This window comes from Chroicocephalus ridibundus, chromosome Z, assembly GCF_963924245.1.
Source record: "Chroicocephalus ridibundus chromosome Z, bChrRid1.1, whole genome shotgun sequence".
Classification (NCBI taxonomy): Eukaryota; Metazoa; Chordata; class Aves; order Charadriiformes; family Laridae; genus Chroicocephalus; species Chroicocephalus ridibundus.
This window is the reverse complement of record NC_086316.1, coordinates 17,136,300-17,152,493: the sequence shown is the minus strand read 5'-3', so window position 1 is coordinate 17,152,493 and position 16,194 is coordinate 17,136,300. Positions and strand designations below refer to the sequence as shown.

Below are 16,194 nucleotides of genomic sequence, written 5' to 3'. Positions count from 1 at the left end.
GTGGTTACCAGTATGGTATGTATACCAAAAATCACTGTTCTTACAGATGGGTCACCTATGCTATGTTAATTACTTCTAATAAAAGAGTCTATGTCTTAACTAAGGCTTTACCATCTGGATTAATTAATTGTGCAGGCTATGTAATAATAACTCTACTTAATAAATACACAGTTGGCAGACACTATGGAGTTGTTATTCTGTGGAGGCAATCTGTAAGTTTCTTATGGTAATGTGATGAACATTTCAAATATATATAAACTGCTTTGGTACCCAAAATAATGCAAATATATACAGGACCACTTAACTAAACATATGAATTATTTATTTTCCAGTGTCTTTAATTCTATGTGTATTGTGATCTACCCAATACGATGCTCATGATTTTTTTCCTCAGCTCTGATTGCTTTTATCCATGATGTTGGGAAACTACCACTGAAAAGATGTTTTGGGAGTTAAAGTTGACATGTACTTTCTCTAAGAACACTTTCTTTCTTAATAACTTAATGAAAAAAATCCTTTCATACAGAAACAACTTCAGTGCACATTTGTAATCTGAGATTTTCCCTCACTTGCAGCATTATAATTTTATATTTTGGCTCTTAAAACTTTTTTTCAGTTCCAATCTACCTAGAATTACGATGTTAGTAGCAACAATTTAAATACAATTTTGTTTTTAACCCTTGTTTAGCTTTCTCTTCCCTTGTATCAAATATTAGTTCTCTGACCTAGGCATACGTCTGTTTGTCCAGTGCACAATCTGCATAAAATCTTTGGTTTTGAAAACAAAAATATTTAGTGAGAATAAAATTGAACTGAAACAAGGGGTGTGGTGCACTTTGCTCACTGTTTATCATGACAGAAAACATTAATCTGGAACTCTGACAAAACGGTTGTATTTACATGTAGTGTTAGTGAGAGCTGTAATAAAAAAGCTAGAGTGGGAAATCATTATTCTTTCCCTGGAAGCAGTTGTGTGCCTATGGAACCACAAAATATTTTAACAAGCACTTCTGAAATTAGATAGCACCACTGATTTTTATTTTGTGGAATTTTTGCCTATCAGACTGCTTAGGAAACAACTTTTTTTAGAATCAAGTTTTTCATAAAACTACAGCCACTGTAGTGCCTCTGTCATAGGTGTCAGAATGCTGAAAAAATACTAATTTTTTTTTCAGTTGTGAGGCTGTAGTGCTCTACCTACAGACTGTATAGTGCTAATGGGGTAACACAGCACGGCATGGTATACTGTGAAATTAGTGAGCCTTCTGAACCATTTGTACCAGCAGAGCCTCGGTTACATTTCCATAACCTTGATATCGCTGAAATTGAAAAAGAGACTTAATTGTGATGCTCTTTTCTAATAAAGGATTGTGATCACAGTTAGATGAAACAAGACTAACTTTTCTCAGCCAAGTGAAAGAGGTTGCCAGGGCATCTGACAAAGTATTTCCTATTTATCACTGTACTATTGCCGTCTGACTTTAGCTATGAAATACCAGCCTACAAGATTAAGTCTGTATTACCCCAGAACCACCCTGTTCCCCAATAGATGTATTAAACGCTGTTTTGGTCGCTAGTCAGGAAGAAAGGAAGGCAGCCCAAACAGGTGTGTTTCTTTGCAATCTCCCTAGTCTAAGCCAAAATGTTTATAACTTTACCAATTAATCGTAGACTTCCTTACAGCATTAATTTTGCCCACAGCACACATTTAAATACTGGTAAATCTTTTGTCTCTGCATTAGTAAGTTGGGTGTGTACTATTTCAAGCTTTATCTGACAGTAACTTCCACATATGCTGTGGGTTCTCATGTAAATTATGTAGTGTCGAGTTCTGGGTGCAAATACCTATAATTGAAAGACGTGCACAGGGCCATAATATGTAATACTGACGGTAGTGATGCAAGAAAAGAATGTGTATAGCTTGAATTAATGGTGGTGAATAGAGGTTATTACTGCCAGAATATTTGAAAGCTGCTGAGCATTGGTGAAGGGGAGAGACTTGTGCAGTGTGTGGGCAGCCCTTCACACTGCTGTTTCTGTGCCGAGAGAGCAGGAAACATTTTTTTCCACTGTAACTTACCCTTGGTATGACAATTTTACAGGTTAAAGTTTGAAATTATTCGTAAAGTTATTCATAAAAACCCTGGCATGCCAGAATTAAATGTTAGTTACGAGGGGGACCCTGATGATGTGAATGCTCTGGAGATGGTTGTACAGATGGAGAAATGCAGAAGGAACGAGAACAAATGGGATGGATTCCTTTTTCTTTCCAGCCAATGCAGTGGAAACGAACCTGTGTCAGCCTCTGTCTGGTGCCGCTCAAGCAACCAGAGAGGAAGATGGATTAAAAAACAGGGGAGTAGGATAGTGACTGAATATAGCGAAACATCAACCACTAACTCACCAGAATAGACTAATATGCTACAAAAACCTTTGCTAAAGAGGGCATAGTCTGCACAAAAGTACTCTTTTAGCTACGTAGGTGGGCTGGAAGGCTGGGTCAGCACCAAGACAAGTTTCCTCAGCTTCCCCTCAGCTTTGCAGGATCAGACCTGAGCTGAATACTAAATCACAAGCCATCCCCTGCCTGTTCTGAGCCATGGGAGTTATCCAGGTCTATAAAAAGAGGCAACAATAAAGACTAATACGAGTTAGAAAGGAATTGTAGGTAGTTAGTGTCACTCTTTATTTTTATATTTAACACATTTTTATTTACTTTGCATTTGTACAGCATGTTTCTGGAGTCTACATTTGACAAGTTGTCAGTATTGGAAGGTTTTACTAAAATTTATACCTTCAAAGAAAAAAAAAATGCTGTTTGTAAGTTTGAACCTTTGGGAAGAAGAGACTGTAGTGTACATGTAACAAGTTTTATATCCCATCTTGACGATTTAAATAAAACTCCTGGGGTATTAATGTTGTTTTGTACTCTGACGCATATATTTTACGTGAACACAAAGTATAGATATAAAATAGAACTAAAGTAGAAATAAAATAGAAATTAATAGAAATAAAATAGAAATAATTAATAGGAATAAAATATTTAAAAATACAAATGGAATACAAGTTGTATGATGGATTATTTTGGACTCAACACTTCCTTAGTTTATCGGTGGGGAAATTTAAGACTGGAAGTCTTCAGCCGAGGTCCTCCCGCCCTTTGCACGCTGCAGGAGCTGATGGTGCAGCGTCCCGCTTTTCTCCTTAAACCGGCGACAAGGGGCACGGCACAAGCGGCCGCCCCGTGTCCGCGCCTGCTGTCCCACCCTTCGGGGTTTCCCTCTCACCGGGCCGGTCCCTCCCGACACGGCGGGGCCCAGGCTGCGACCCCCCGCAAGCGGCCGCCTCCCCCGGCGCGGCCCGTCCGCCCCCGCCGGCTCTGGCCGCCCGGAAGCAGCCGCCCCCCGCGGCCGCCGCAGGTGAGGCCGCCCGGGCGGGGCGGCGCAGGTGCAGGCGCCGAGGGTGGCTGGGCCGGGATCGGAGCGGAGCGCCGGGTGTTCCCGGGCCGGGCAGCCCCTTTCCCGCCCCACGAACTCGCCGGCAGGATCGTCCCTTTTCCTGCCGCCCTTTGGACTCGGCTTCCTGCTGTCGGCGGGGGGTGAGAGGCGGCCGAGCTGGGCCGGGGAGCGCCCTGAGGCCGGGCCGAGCGCCAGCCATGTCGCGGAGCGCCGGCTCGGAGGGCGGGCGGCCCCGCGGGGTCAGTGCCGGCTCCCCGCTCGCCCGGGACGCGGAGCCGGGGGCCGCTGACCCCTCGCCGCCCCCGCTCCCCCTGCAGCCCCCCTTCGGCCCCGGCTCCTACCCCGGGGAGGGCCGCCCGGCCGAGCTCAAGCCGGTCCGGCGGTTCATCCCGGACTCGTGGAAGAACTTCTTCAAAGGGAGGCGCCGCAACGGCTCCAGCTGGGACAGCACGGCCTCCGACATCAGGTACATCTCCGACGGGGTCGAGTGCTCGCCGCCCTCCTCCCCGGCCCCTCGGCAGCCCCAGCCCCGCTCCGTGCCCGGCTCCTACAAGGATCCATACGGAGGGTCGGGCGGGAGCTACAACTCGCGGAAGGAGGCCGAAGCCATGCTGCCGGAGGACCCCTTTGGGTCGCTGGAGCACCGGGCAGCCACCGGCCAGACGTACAGCGAGCGTGTGGAGGCCTACAACCAGCGGTACGCCTACATGAAGTCCTGGGCCGGGTTGCTGAGGATCCTCTGCGTGGTGGAGCTGCTGCTGGGCGCTGCCGTCTTCGCCTGCGTCACGGCCTACGTCCACAAGGACAACGAGTGGTACAACATGTTTGGGTACTCGCAGCCCTACGGCTACGGGGCCGGTGGCGCCTATGGTGGCTACTCCTACAGCGGGCCCAAAACACCTTTCATCCTGGTGGTGGCGGGAATGGCGTGGATCGTCACGATAGTGCTGCTGGTGCTGGGCATGTCGATGTACTACCGGACCATCCTCCTCGACTCCAACTGGTGGCCCCTGACTGAGTTCGGAATTAACGTGGCCTTGTTCTTTCTGTATATGTCGGCTGCCATAGTATACGTAAACGATACCAACCGAGGAGGGCTCTGCTACTACCAGCTGTTTAAGACACCGATAAATGCATCTTTTTGCCGTGTAGAGGGAGGTCAGACAGCAGCAATCATCTTCTTGTTTGTCACGGTGATCATCTATCTAATTAGCGCAGTGGTTTCTCTAAAGTTATGGAGGCATGAAGGAGCCAGGAGGCACCGGGAATTAATGGAGCAGGAGGTAAGTCGCTAGTTATCACTTGGTATCTACTGGGTATGGAGTGATGGGGAGCAGCTGGTGATGGGGCGTAGCCAGCAGCTCAAGGGAGGTCATCCTGCCCCTTTACTCTGCTCTGGTGAGACCCCACCTGGAGTACCGTGTCCAGCTCTGGAGCCCCCTGCACAGGAAATACATGGACCTGTTGGAGCAGGCCGAGAGGAGGGCCTTGAAGATGATCAGAGGCTGGAGCACCTCTCCTAGGAGGACAGGCTGAGAGAGTTGGGGTTGTTCAGCCTGGAGAAGAGAAGGCTCTGGGGAGACATTATGTCAGCCTTCCACTACTTAAAGAGGGCCTCCAGGAAAGATGGGGACAAACTTTTTAGTAGGGTCTGTAGTGATAGGACAAGGGTAATGGCTTTAAACTAAAAGAGGACAGATTTCAAGTAGATATAAGGAAGAAATTTTTTATGATGAAGGGTGTCAAACAGTGGCACAGGTTGCCCAAAGAAGTGGTAGGTGCCCCATCCCTGGAAACGCTCAAGGTCAGATTGGACAAGGCTCTGAACAACCCGATCTAGTTGAAGATGTCCCTGCTCGTTGCAGGGGGGTTGGACTAGATGGCCTTTAAAGGTCCCTTCCAACCCAGCACATTCCCTGATTCTATGAGCTATAAGTTCTTTCCATGCTGTAGGTGAAGTCATATCAGGTGTCTTCTCCGCAGCCTTTGAGGGTGAACTTTCAGCAGTCTTAACAGTATTTGAGATCACCAAATAAAAGGCGTTTTTAGGATGTCTGATCCAAATTCTTGGATTTTTTTTTTTTTTTTTAAATTCACTTCAATAAGGAGCTGGCTCTGTTCCGTTTGTAATGCTCAGCTCTCTTCCTGCGTCAGCTGATGAACTACTTCCCGGTGTGTATTTTCCAAACAAAGGAAGAAATGAACAATGTGCTTGTTCAGCTGTTCAGCAGGGTTAGGCTTAAAGCCACCTAGCATTTATTTGAAGACTGTGCTTTCAGCACATTAAGTGCTAGCGTAAATGACCATAAGAACATGAAATACTTATTTTTACTTTCTAGGCAAAACTCCGAGCTAGTTCCTTATATCTTTTCAGCTTTCCTTACAAAAGTTACCAGAAAATAATAGTAGTAACAGAATTGGCTAGATTTTGGTGTCTCAAATTTCAATCAGCTTAATCTTTTTCACATCAAGTATTTTGCCTTGCTGCTGGCCATGCCCTTACTGAAAGCATTCAGTACTCGCCTGGTTAATAATAAAGTGTAATGGTGGAGACTTACCACTGTCAACTACAGAATTCAAAGTCGTTTGTGTAAAACTTCCTTCACATGAAAACACCACCAAAAACCCCTTTAGAAATTAATAAAACTTAACACAGCATAAAAAGTAATGAATGTGAAGCCTACATAAGCCTAAGGAGGAGTCAGCATTTAAGTGATTTTAGTAGGAGAGAGCGAGTTTCAAGTGGCATTTCCTCTGCTCTGTGACTGCAGTCTGATTTGCAGCATTTTCATTTAACACTGGTTTCCATTCCACCCTCTTCTGTAAAACTGAGACTCCCCTTTTCAAAAGTACATTGCAGCTCTTTGAGAAAAGCTTTTTAGCCAACATTTGGTATGCCCCACAAGAACAAGGTGACTGCTGGAATTATACACAAGGTGTTTCAGTCACTCTTCCCTGTTACTATCCATGTTCTGTTATTCCAGTTAGTATTTCTAAAGGCAATACTTCCATAATATAGGTTAGGCTCTGGAGAGTGCTGTGCAACACAGCTGCTGGTTGAGCTACTGGTTAGTGCACTAACGTGTTTTAGGCAAGGAATTAGGCAGCAGAGTGCCAGTGAGTCAATATGGGCTGGAATGTCAAATAATGAAGGAGGCTGGGAAGTGGATGGAGTATTTCCTGCAAGCTGTTCCTTACAGCTATGCTCTGGGAGATCCTGTTGTTATTCTGGGTTTAGTTGGTTGTTTTCATTCCACCGTTCTTAAATGGTCTTTAAATCAAGTGATCTGAAAATATTCCTTATGCTAAATGTCTTCATACCTAAATATAAATGTAATTCTCTGTACAGCATGATTTTGAAAAAGTTTAGATTTTAAAAGTCTACTGAAAATAAAACTTACTGTTCTTTATGTTTTTTAATAGATGAAAACACAGTCCTCTCTTCCAGAAAAGAAGGTAGGAAATAGGAATTTATTTTTCTGTTTACCTGTATTTCCAAATGGTTGTTCTTTTTCTTGTGACTATTTTGATTGACCTATCTATTTATTAACTTATTTGGCTTGGAAGAGATTAGGTTTAATTCTGTACTGTAGTCTGGACAACGTTCTCCTACCTAGAAGATTCAGAAGAAGCTTGTAAAGAAGTTACTGCTAGCTAGGCTAGGTTATAAAATTTACTGTAAAAAGTAAATCTGATGACTGCCTCCGTATGTGCTCTTAGCCTCTTTAATGAAGTGACAAGTTGTGTAGCATTTATCACAGAGTTGGGCAGACATAGTGAGAACAGCAGGTCATCTGATGCATTGTAGGTTTTAGGGACTCTTTCCTCCTGGCTGGCTGCTTAATTTGCAGGAGAGCCAGTGGAAGCACAGTGGTCGGTGCTCTGTGAGTTGAGGCCGTTCCTGTGTCTCTGCAACTGCTCCAAAGACCTCCCCTTACCAGTTTTGAAGTATCAGCAAATCACAAAGATGTGGTTGCATACTGTATATGCAAAGACTGTACAGGATCTTAACAGATGTTGATGATTCTTAGGTAATTTATGGTGTATTTATTTAGGTCTTAAAGCTCTCCTGTTAGCTACTGTGAATTTCCTACCACTGTTTTCTCTGTTGCTTCAGTACTGGATCAGGATCTTTTTTTATGTGCTCCAAAAAGACTCCACGTGCTTTAGCTTCCAGATCAGGTGATAAATAGTGCAATAGGAAACAAAGGGAGAAGGGAACCTGTCCATTCACAAATTAGATGGAATTCCAAGGAAACTTCCTTAAATTATTTTTTTAAGACATACAGAACAGCTCTTTCCAAGCCCCAAGAAGTATTTATTGTCACTGGTATCACTGTTAGGAGAAACTGAAGATGGATACTGTGTGCAAAACGTCACTGTAACTCTTTACTAATTTTCTAATTACAATAAGGGTTGTAAGAAATATCTATGATTTGCTCCTACTGCTGCTGAATCCTGCTATCTCTGTCTTCAAATTATTTGAGTATTTTGTGGTTCATGTACGTTGCATTTGAAGTAAAACTGACTTCATTAAGAACTTCTGTGTTTTTCTTTTAAAACAGTATGAAAGTGATGACAGACCAAGAGAAGAGGTCACTTATAGGCAACTTAAATCAGTGGAAAGAAAACCAGAACTACTTAATGGTCATATACCTGCAGGCCACATTCCTAAACCTATAGTGATGCCAGACTACTTAGCGTAAGTTACTTGTGTTTGATGAACAAACTTAAAGGAGAATACTTTTCACTCAGCATTTCTCATGTATACACTCAGTTTCTCTGCCATGCTTGTGCTATGAGAACTCATAATTCTTTATTAAGTTAATGTTAAAAATAGAGGGGATAGGGGGCTGGTACGAATGGCATAGAACCGGTAATATAAATAAAGAATCTTAAATTTAAAAAACCTACCCAAACCTCAAATGTTAAAGCAGAATGTTTTAATCTAGCAAGTACAATAACTGCTAAAGGAACAGTAGACCACCCCGCAGACAATTTAATAAAAAATAAAATACATAGGAAATTACTTGTATTTTTAGTCCCTGAAATTTCTCAACTCTTGTACTTTCTAAACGCTAAATCTATAACATGCTCCCTTTTAAAGGGTAAGCCTTTCCATGGTCAAAAATGAGATCATAAATTAATTTTTATACTATTTGCCATAGGCTAGGCACAAACTGAAACACAGGAGGTTCCACCTGAATAGTAGGAAAATCTTTTTCACAGTGATGGTTAGCACAGAGAGATGATGGTGTCTCTATCCTTGGAGATATTCAAAAGCTGTCTGGACACAGTCCTGGGCAACCAGCTCTAGGTGGCCCTGCTTGAGCAGGGGTGGTGGTCCATATGACCTCCAGAGGTCCCTTCCAACCTCAACCATTCTGTCATAGAATTAGTCTATGATTTCAATGCTTTACATACTTGCAAACTTCAGCAGGTTATGAGATTAGCAAACAATACAGAAACACTATCAAGGTGAAGGTTCCATGTGTTTGTTGAAGTCCTATCTCTAAAACTAGTCCTTGAAAACTTTTTTTTTTTTAAGGAAATACCCAGCAATTCAAACAAATGAAATGCGAGACCGGTATAAAGCAGTATTTAATGATCAGTTTGCTGAGTACAAAGAACTGTCTGTGGAAGTTCATGCTGTATTAAAAAAGTTTGATGAGCTGGATGCATTGATGAGACAGCTTCCTCACCATCCCGAAAGCATATATGTAAGTACCTGTGAAATAGCCTCAAGGAAAACAAGTGTGGTATTAGGCAGTCTCTGACTGTCTTTAGCTGGGGCACAAGTCTTGTAATGCTTGCAGTGACTTGGTGCGAGAGAATGTTTACCCAAATATGTTATTTCTTGTTTGGTCATCGCTCAAGAATACCAAGTTGCAATTAAGCTGTAGACATGTTTTGTTTGTGTGTTTGTTTTTCATGCTAGTAGCTTTCAAATTTGAGTGAGTTACAGTTAAAGTACTTTCACTATTTCTCAAGTACAAGATTTAGAACTAAAATGTTACAACTATAATTGATCAAATGAGAATTTTACTTCTGACGAGTGTTTTGTAGAATTAACATGAAGATATGGAGCACATTTAAAGTTTTTAAAATGTGTGGTCTTTCTCATTAGGAACAGGAAAGAATATCAAAAGTTCTGCAAGAATACAAGAAGAAGAAAAATGTGAGTGTTTTCAGCTTTACATTGCTAATGAATCTAATGAATAGCAGAGAGAGTATAAAGAGCCAACATGTCTGAGGCTAGGTGCAATTCGCTAGCTCAGGCTATCTGTAGCTACTACAAGGCTTTGTATATTTGTCTTTTAAAAGTTTGGCAAAGTTAGGAAACAACCCATTCCACTCATGCCAACAACCTGTTTTGAGAATAATGATTCCCTTAGTCAGATGTGGGGAAAAAAAACCCAACAGCTAAGCACTTTCACTTCTGAGACTATGTCTCATCTCAGCATTCTGTATTCAGAAGACTGGTTATTTTGGGGGATCCAGTTCACTCATATTAACTGACTGACACAGCCAGTGCGTAAGTTAACAACAGAAAACATAGTCTTACCCTTGAAAAGATGTTTTGTATTTTCTTTGTGGCATGAAACTTGACATGGCATGAAACAGACTCACAAAAGTAATTTTCAGTGTAATCTAGCAGGTTTCACTTTGTCATTTTCAATGCGGGCAGTAAATTTGTACCTGTGTTCTATTAAAAACAATACATAAAAACCGTGCAAATCTCATGTAGTTCAGCCAGGCCAAGTGCAAGGTCCTGGACCTGGGTCACAGCAATCCCAAGCATAAATACAAGTTGCGCAGAGAATGGATTGAGAGCAGCCCTGAGGCGAAGGACTTGGGGGTGTTGGTGGATGAGAAGCTCAATATGAGCCAGCAGTGTGCACTCACAGCCCAGAAGGCCAGCTGCATCCTCGGCTGCATCAAAAGAAGTGTGGCCAGCAGGTCAAGGGAGGTCATTCTGCCCCTCTACTCCGCTCTGGGGAGACCCCACCTGGAGTACTGTGTCCAGCTTTGGAGTTCCCAACATAAGAAAGACATGGACGTTTTGGAGCATATCCAGAGGACGGCCATGAAGATGAGAGGGCTGGAGCACCTCTGCTGTGAGGACAGGCTGAGAGAGTTGGGGTTGTTCAGCCTGAGGAAAAAAAGGCTCTGGGGAGACCTTGTAGCAACTTTCCAGTATCTGAAGGGGGGCTACAAGAAAGCTGGAGAGGGACTTTTTACAAGGGCATGTAGTAATAGGATGAAGGGTAATAGTTTTAAACTGAAAGGGGGTAGATTTAGATGAGATATTAGGAAGAAATTCTTTACTGTGAGAGTGGTGAGGCCCTGGAACAGGTTGCCCAGAGAAGCTGTGGATGCCCCATCCCTGGAAGTGTTCTGGATGGGGCTTTGAGCAACTGGTCTAGTGGGAGGTGTCCCTGCCCAGGGCAGGGGGGTTGGAACTACATGATTTTTAAGGTCCCGTAAACCATTCTATGATTCATTACAAATACCTTTTTCTTTCCTTTTTTTTTTTTTGTCACGGAATTCAAATTTTTTGTCCATGTTAGTTAAACTTGATTGCTTTTTTGGCAGAGGGGTTTATTAGATATACTACAACACACCTATAGAATCCAAATTATGTAGTAGGATGTCATTTATATTTGCAGTTTTCTGCTTAAACCTGCTCTGGTTTCTAAGTAACTACAGCATATGAAAGCAGAACCTCTTTTTCCAGCCTTTCATGAAGGAAAGGGAAGCAGGAAACAAGAAATTGTGACCAGGGAAAAAGAGTGTGATTGTGGAGAATATTTATATACTGTCCTTAATCAAAAATGTAATTGATAGTAGACTATTCTTGGAAGAGTCTGAAAGTGTAATATATTAATGTAAAGGTTGTTGTATTTTTGGCAGGATCCTGCATTTCTGGAGAAAAAGGAGCGTTGTGAATACCTGAAGAATAAGCTTTCTCACATAAAACAACGAATTCAGGACTATGATAAAGTTATGAATTGGAATGTAGAAACTTAGCTATGCCTTCACTTTGTGCATACTATTTTCTATTTTTTAAATTGAAATGCATATTTTAAACTATTTATTTACTCTCGGAACAGTACACCTATGGGGATTACTTAATCACTTTGTCACTTATTTAGGTGTACATTGCTGGTAGGTTTTGTATGCAGATCCAATTTTAAATCAATGTAATGAAGTTATCAGATGAGTTTAGAAAACCTGTGCTAACATTCTGCTTTTATTACGACAATGCACAGCCTGGCCTCTTAAAGATGCATACTTTGAAAATACTGTATTGGCAAACTTGCAGAGCCCACCAGAGAAAGTGGTTCTAAAGACTGCGTCAAAAGTTTGCACAGAAGTGCCATTAACAATTTCAGATTTCATTTATAGGTGGTATCTTAATGATATCAGAAAGAGTTGAACCGCTCTTTCTGGCTGGGGTTTGTTGGCATGCTTAATCGTATTGAGTAATTTTTGCAAATCAAAAATTAGTTTAGTAAGACTTCTTGTATTGTATTTCCAAATGCTCTGCTGTATGTCAGAAATTATCTGGAATTTCATCAAACAAGAGATACGAAATAACTTCCTATTTAAGCAACCATCGTAATGGGGGGCAGGAGGGGTTGTGTTGGGGTTTTGTTATTTGGGATTTTTTTTTTTATTCCCCCTCTTTAGAGGTCATGCAACAAATTTATACGTGGCCTTTAAGGAATAGAGGTACAGGATGAGACTCATGTTATGTTCCATTAGCGTTGCAATAGGTCAGTATGCTCTGTATAATTTTTCTGAGTCATCTTAGTAGGAGTCCATGGGTTTAAAGGCAAAGCACTTTACTCTTCATCAGCAAGTAACAGGTCGTTTTGTCTAGACAGCAGTTGTTTGCAAACTTGGCATTCAGAGAGTAAGCACAGCAAAATTAATTCTCACCCAAAGTATAAATTATTAGCATCCTTTATAAGGCCAGGTAAAATATTTTAATAGACATGCTTTCCAGAGCATATCGGTATACATTTTTATATTTTGTCATGGGGATAAGTTTGTATATGCAAATGTTTTCATAAGCCAGTAAATTTTCTCTTTGTATCCTTTTTCACATCTTTGTTTACTTTTTTTTACCTACTAAAATTGTTAGAAGCATTGATAGTTTCCTTGTACAGTTTTCTACAACTGCAATTTGTTTGTTCTGAAATATATTTTAATTTGGAAAAAAAATCACCACTGTAGCCATGTTATTCTATTGCTTATAAAGGCATTTTGTTCGAAAAAGGTGCTCTGATTAAGGTTATTTCAAATTTTTACAAGTGATCATTTTTTCTTTAAAAGAAAGTTTTTAACTTTTGCCATAACTGGAGGCAAGACATCAGGAAAGCTGTTTCCAGTTTAGAACAGTGATGGTAGTACTGTCTCTGTTCTTCAGTACTGGAAATGCATTAATATACCTCGCTCTGGCAGTTATATCCCATCTGATTTTTGAGCCCGTATCATTCACGCTGCAATCTTGATGTCTACAAACCCGCTTTCATATTTGTAAAGTTGACATTCCAATTTTATCAGCCACTTAACTCCAAGAGTTTTAGTGGATGAGGTAACACAAGACACCATGGGAACAATGAGAGAATTTGAAAACTTGGCACCTTTTCATTTGAAAGCCTTCACTCTCATCTACCTGGAAGGTGTCTCAATATTTTCTTTGGTCTGAAAGCAGATGACAGTCAGTGCTATCTGTCTCTCTCTCTCTCTGGTTCAGGCTTCTATTCTTTTCAAAGAAGAGGAAACCTCTCTACCTTACAAAGGAGCTGGGCCAAGTGTTTTATACTTACTGTGCTGTATACTTGTTAAGCTTTTCTTTGTAAGAGAGGCCCTTGTCCAAATGCCTGCAATCTGAACAACCTCTCACTGCACCCAGGTTTCTCATTTTTTCTTAGTGGGCGTTCTGGGTGTTGCATCTGTACCAGGAGAAGATTAATCCAACTGATTATTATATAAACTGATGTTTATAAGGTGCTAAAAAGAAGTTGACTTACTTCTTCTTTGGAAGACTCCCGGTCTGCACCTTTAATAGGTCTTCCTCCCATAAGGACACTGAGACCCAACTCCAGGCTGCCTTTGACAGTGGTCTGAGTTTCAGTCTCTGAGAAACTGTCTCCCAGCCCCTCAGAGAGTGCCTGCATAGCCTCTCAGAACCATCCTGCTTCTCCTTTCCTGGCAAGTTTCCAACAAATGGGTCGGGAAAAGGGGACACCATGCCTGTGGCTGGAACAAGGAAATAAACCAAATGGAGACAGCTGTGTGTGGATTCCTCCACATTTCCCAGCAAGGTGCCACAGGTGTGGCTGAGGGGATTTTCCAAGAACTGGGGAGAGAAGATGGGTAGGAATACTACTATCTGCCAGTCTTTTGGGTTTTAAATAGGATTAGTGCAATGCATGGCAGTGGGGCGTGCTGAGCATTGAGCCCCAGCAGAAGGCATTTACCTTTGCAGCTTAAGAAGTCCAGCAGGGCAACATGTTGCCACCATTACAGTAAATTACTTGCTCAGTCCTGGATCCATTAAGGACCTCAACACTGCTCAACAGGCACTTTTGGTGCATACAACTGGTGAGCTGGTTTTGCTCTAACCTATCAATGGAGAACTGAAAAGGGACCTGTCAACAGTGCTCTGAACAGACCAAAGAAAAAATATTAGTCCAAGAAACATTTTTCTCTCTCAGATAAATTGAGATTAGTGAAATAAGAATTAATGGCTGAGAGCTGAAGTCAAGTCAAATGCAAGACAGAAATTAGGAGGAAATTCAGTGAGAATTAGTTACAATCTGAACTATCAGGGAAAGTGGCCTCTTGATATCCTTAAAGAATAGAAGGTATACTTCAGGCAAAACTAAAATTATTAGATGATTATCACCTCGGTCTCTCTAGGCAGTCTCTCTAGTTCAGCTCTCTGAATCTACCTTGTTGCATGTATGTACAAAGAGTCTGCTGTGTGGTCTTACTCCTGTGACTGGGTTTTTGCAGAAAGTAGTCAACATTTGTTCCATTCTTACTAAGTAATGCTGCCCTACGTCAACGGGCATACAGCAGTCACTTTCAGTTACAGCCTTTCCTCAGACACTGAGTGCCTATAACGAGAACATTGATCCTTCAGTCTTCCTATTAGAAAATGGCTGCCTGGCTCCACAAATCTACGAAGGGAAACGTCCAAGAGACTTACAGTTTCCAGGAATATAATAGTTTTCAAACTGGACTTGAATAAATCAATGAAAGAGCTTTTTTTTTTTTTTGTCTTGATAAACAGCTGGATATCCTTGATCAAGACAACTGTGGCAACATCTGCATACTCTTTACTAATCGTACATTTTTGCAGGGCAGATAAAGCAGCACCTAACAAATGTAACCGCAAGTTTGTATTACATAGTAGTGTGGACTAGCTTTCATGACAGCGTATCAACTAAAAATAATCATGGCAATGAAAAACCTAATTGATTTAAAATTGTAGAAGAAGACATCCAATATTTAGTTTATTAATCTCAAAATTGTGGTGGGATTTGAAGCATTTGGGCAATAATGATGTACAAAATGACTGTATATCCTGTGTTCTTGTCCAGCACTGAAATTCTTGGCCTTGTCAATAAAAAATATTCCTGTTCTGAAAGAAGTCTCATTTCTCTCTTTTATTAAAATTGTCAGCTTGCAGACATTTTTCCATTTTGATGTTTTATAAATTGGACTTTTTCTTATTTAAGAAAGGATGGCACATGGTCTAATGGGAGCAGATCAAACTACAGCTTTATATTCAGTTCCTAGAAGCACATCCTGACTTCTTAAAGAATTCCCTTTCTTCTATCTTCAGTAATTTTAATTACTTTCCTTCAAAATATCTTGGATTTTTCCCAGGTATGCTTTAATTGAAAACTAATTCATTTCTCCTCTTGCTGTGGTTCGAGGGAAAACATTTTCTTTTCAGTAATTTTACTTTGCAGTTAAGCCTCTTCTACCCGACTGAAATTAATGGCGTATTTTTCAGACAGTGTCTGCTCCCAGAGTGGTAAGGCCTGATGGTTACAGTTGAATACCAAGGAATGGTGTGCGCGGAGGCTCTTGCTTGTACTCTCTGCTGTAAGAGCCAACGTCAGCTAACTTTGTTGTGTACCACTTTGGAGGGTCAGAGGTGGAAAAGCGTAGCGGGGTCGCACCTGTGGGGAGGAGCCATCGGGAAAGGGTATTCCGTCCCATCTGCATCCCTCTCAGTATAAAAGCTGAGGGATCAAACGGGTCAGCCTCTTTCTTCAATGGCCGGCATCTGAGGAGGACTCTGTTCATCTGCCTTTGATCCCCATTCCTGTGTTCCTTTATCCAGATTTGGAATCCAGTTCCCGTCTGTCACTGAGTCCAGTCTGGGACTTCCCCAGTGCCTGCCGGTGACGTGATGGTCATTCTGAGAGCTTGATACTGGTTTTGTGTATATTGTATATATTTCATTATTTTCTTATTAATATTATTGTCTTTTGGTAATATTATTTTTCTGTTAATATTTCATTAAAGTACTTTAGTACTTCTTTTCAACCCATAAGTCTCTCTCTGTCCCTCTCTGAAGGGAGAGAGGTTAAAGAGAGCATCTGTCAATTGTTTAGTGGCCAACCCAGCCCAGCCCAGCCCTAACCACCTCCATTTCCCCTGTATTTATAAATTGCTCGCAATAAATGCAACAGGCTGAAGGATA

The 16,194-nt window shown here is 41.7% G+C and overlaps 1 protein-coding gene across 1 annotated transcript; it reads left to right on the top strand.

Annotated features, from left to right (window-relative positions):
- The first annotated feature begins 2,707 nt into the window (after window positions 1-2,707).
- Window positions 2,708-15,110, top strand: MARVELD2 (MARVEL domain containing 2). Its single transcript, XM_063320746.1, has 6 exons — window positions 2,708-4,741; window positions 6,882-6,914; window positions 8,024-8,160; window positions 9,007-9,178; window positions 9,586-9,636; window positions 11,373-15,110. The coding sequence occupies exons 1-6, from the start codon at window positions 3,656-3,658 to the stop codon at window positions 11,487-11,489; spliced, it is 1,596 nt and encodes a 531-aa protein (XP_063176816.1). The 5' UTR covers window positions 2,708-3,655; the 3' UTR covers window positions 11,490-15,110.
- Window positions 15,111-16,194: the final 1,084 nt, after the last annotated feature.

Excerpts from the sequence above, each read along its gene's own strand:
- MARVELD2 (XM_063320746.1), top strand. The coding sequence starts at position 3,656 with ATGTCGCGGAGCGCCGGCTCGGAGGGCGGGCGGCCCCGCGGGGTCAGT. Across the intron at positions 8,161-9,006 it reads GTGATGCCAGACTACTTAGC|GAAATACCCAGCAATTCAAA; the intron begins GTAAGTTACTTG and ends TTTTTTTTTAAG. Across the intron at positions 9,179-9,585 it reads ACCATCCCGAAAGCATATAT|GAACAGGAAAGAATATCAAA; the intron begins GTAAGTACCTGT and ends CTTTCTCATTAG.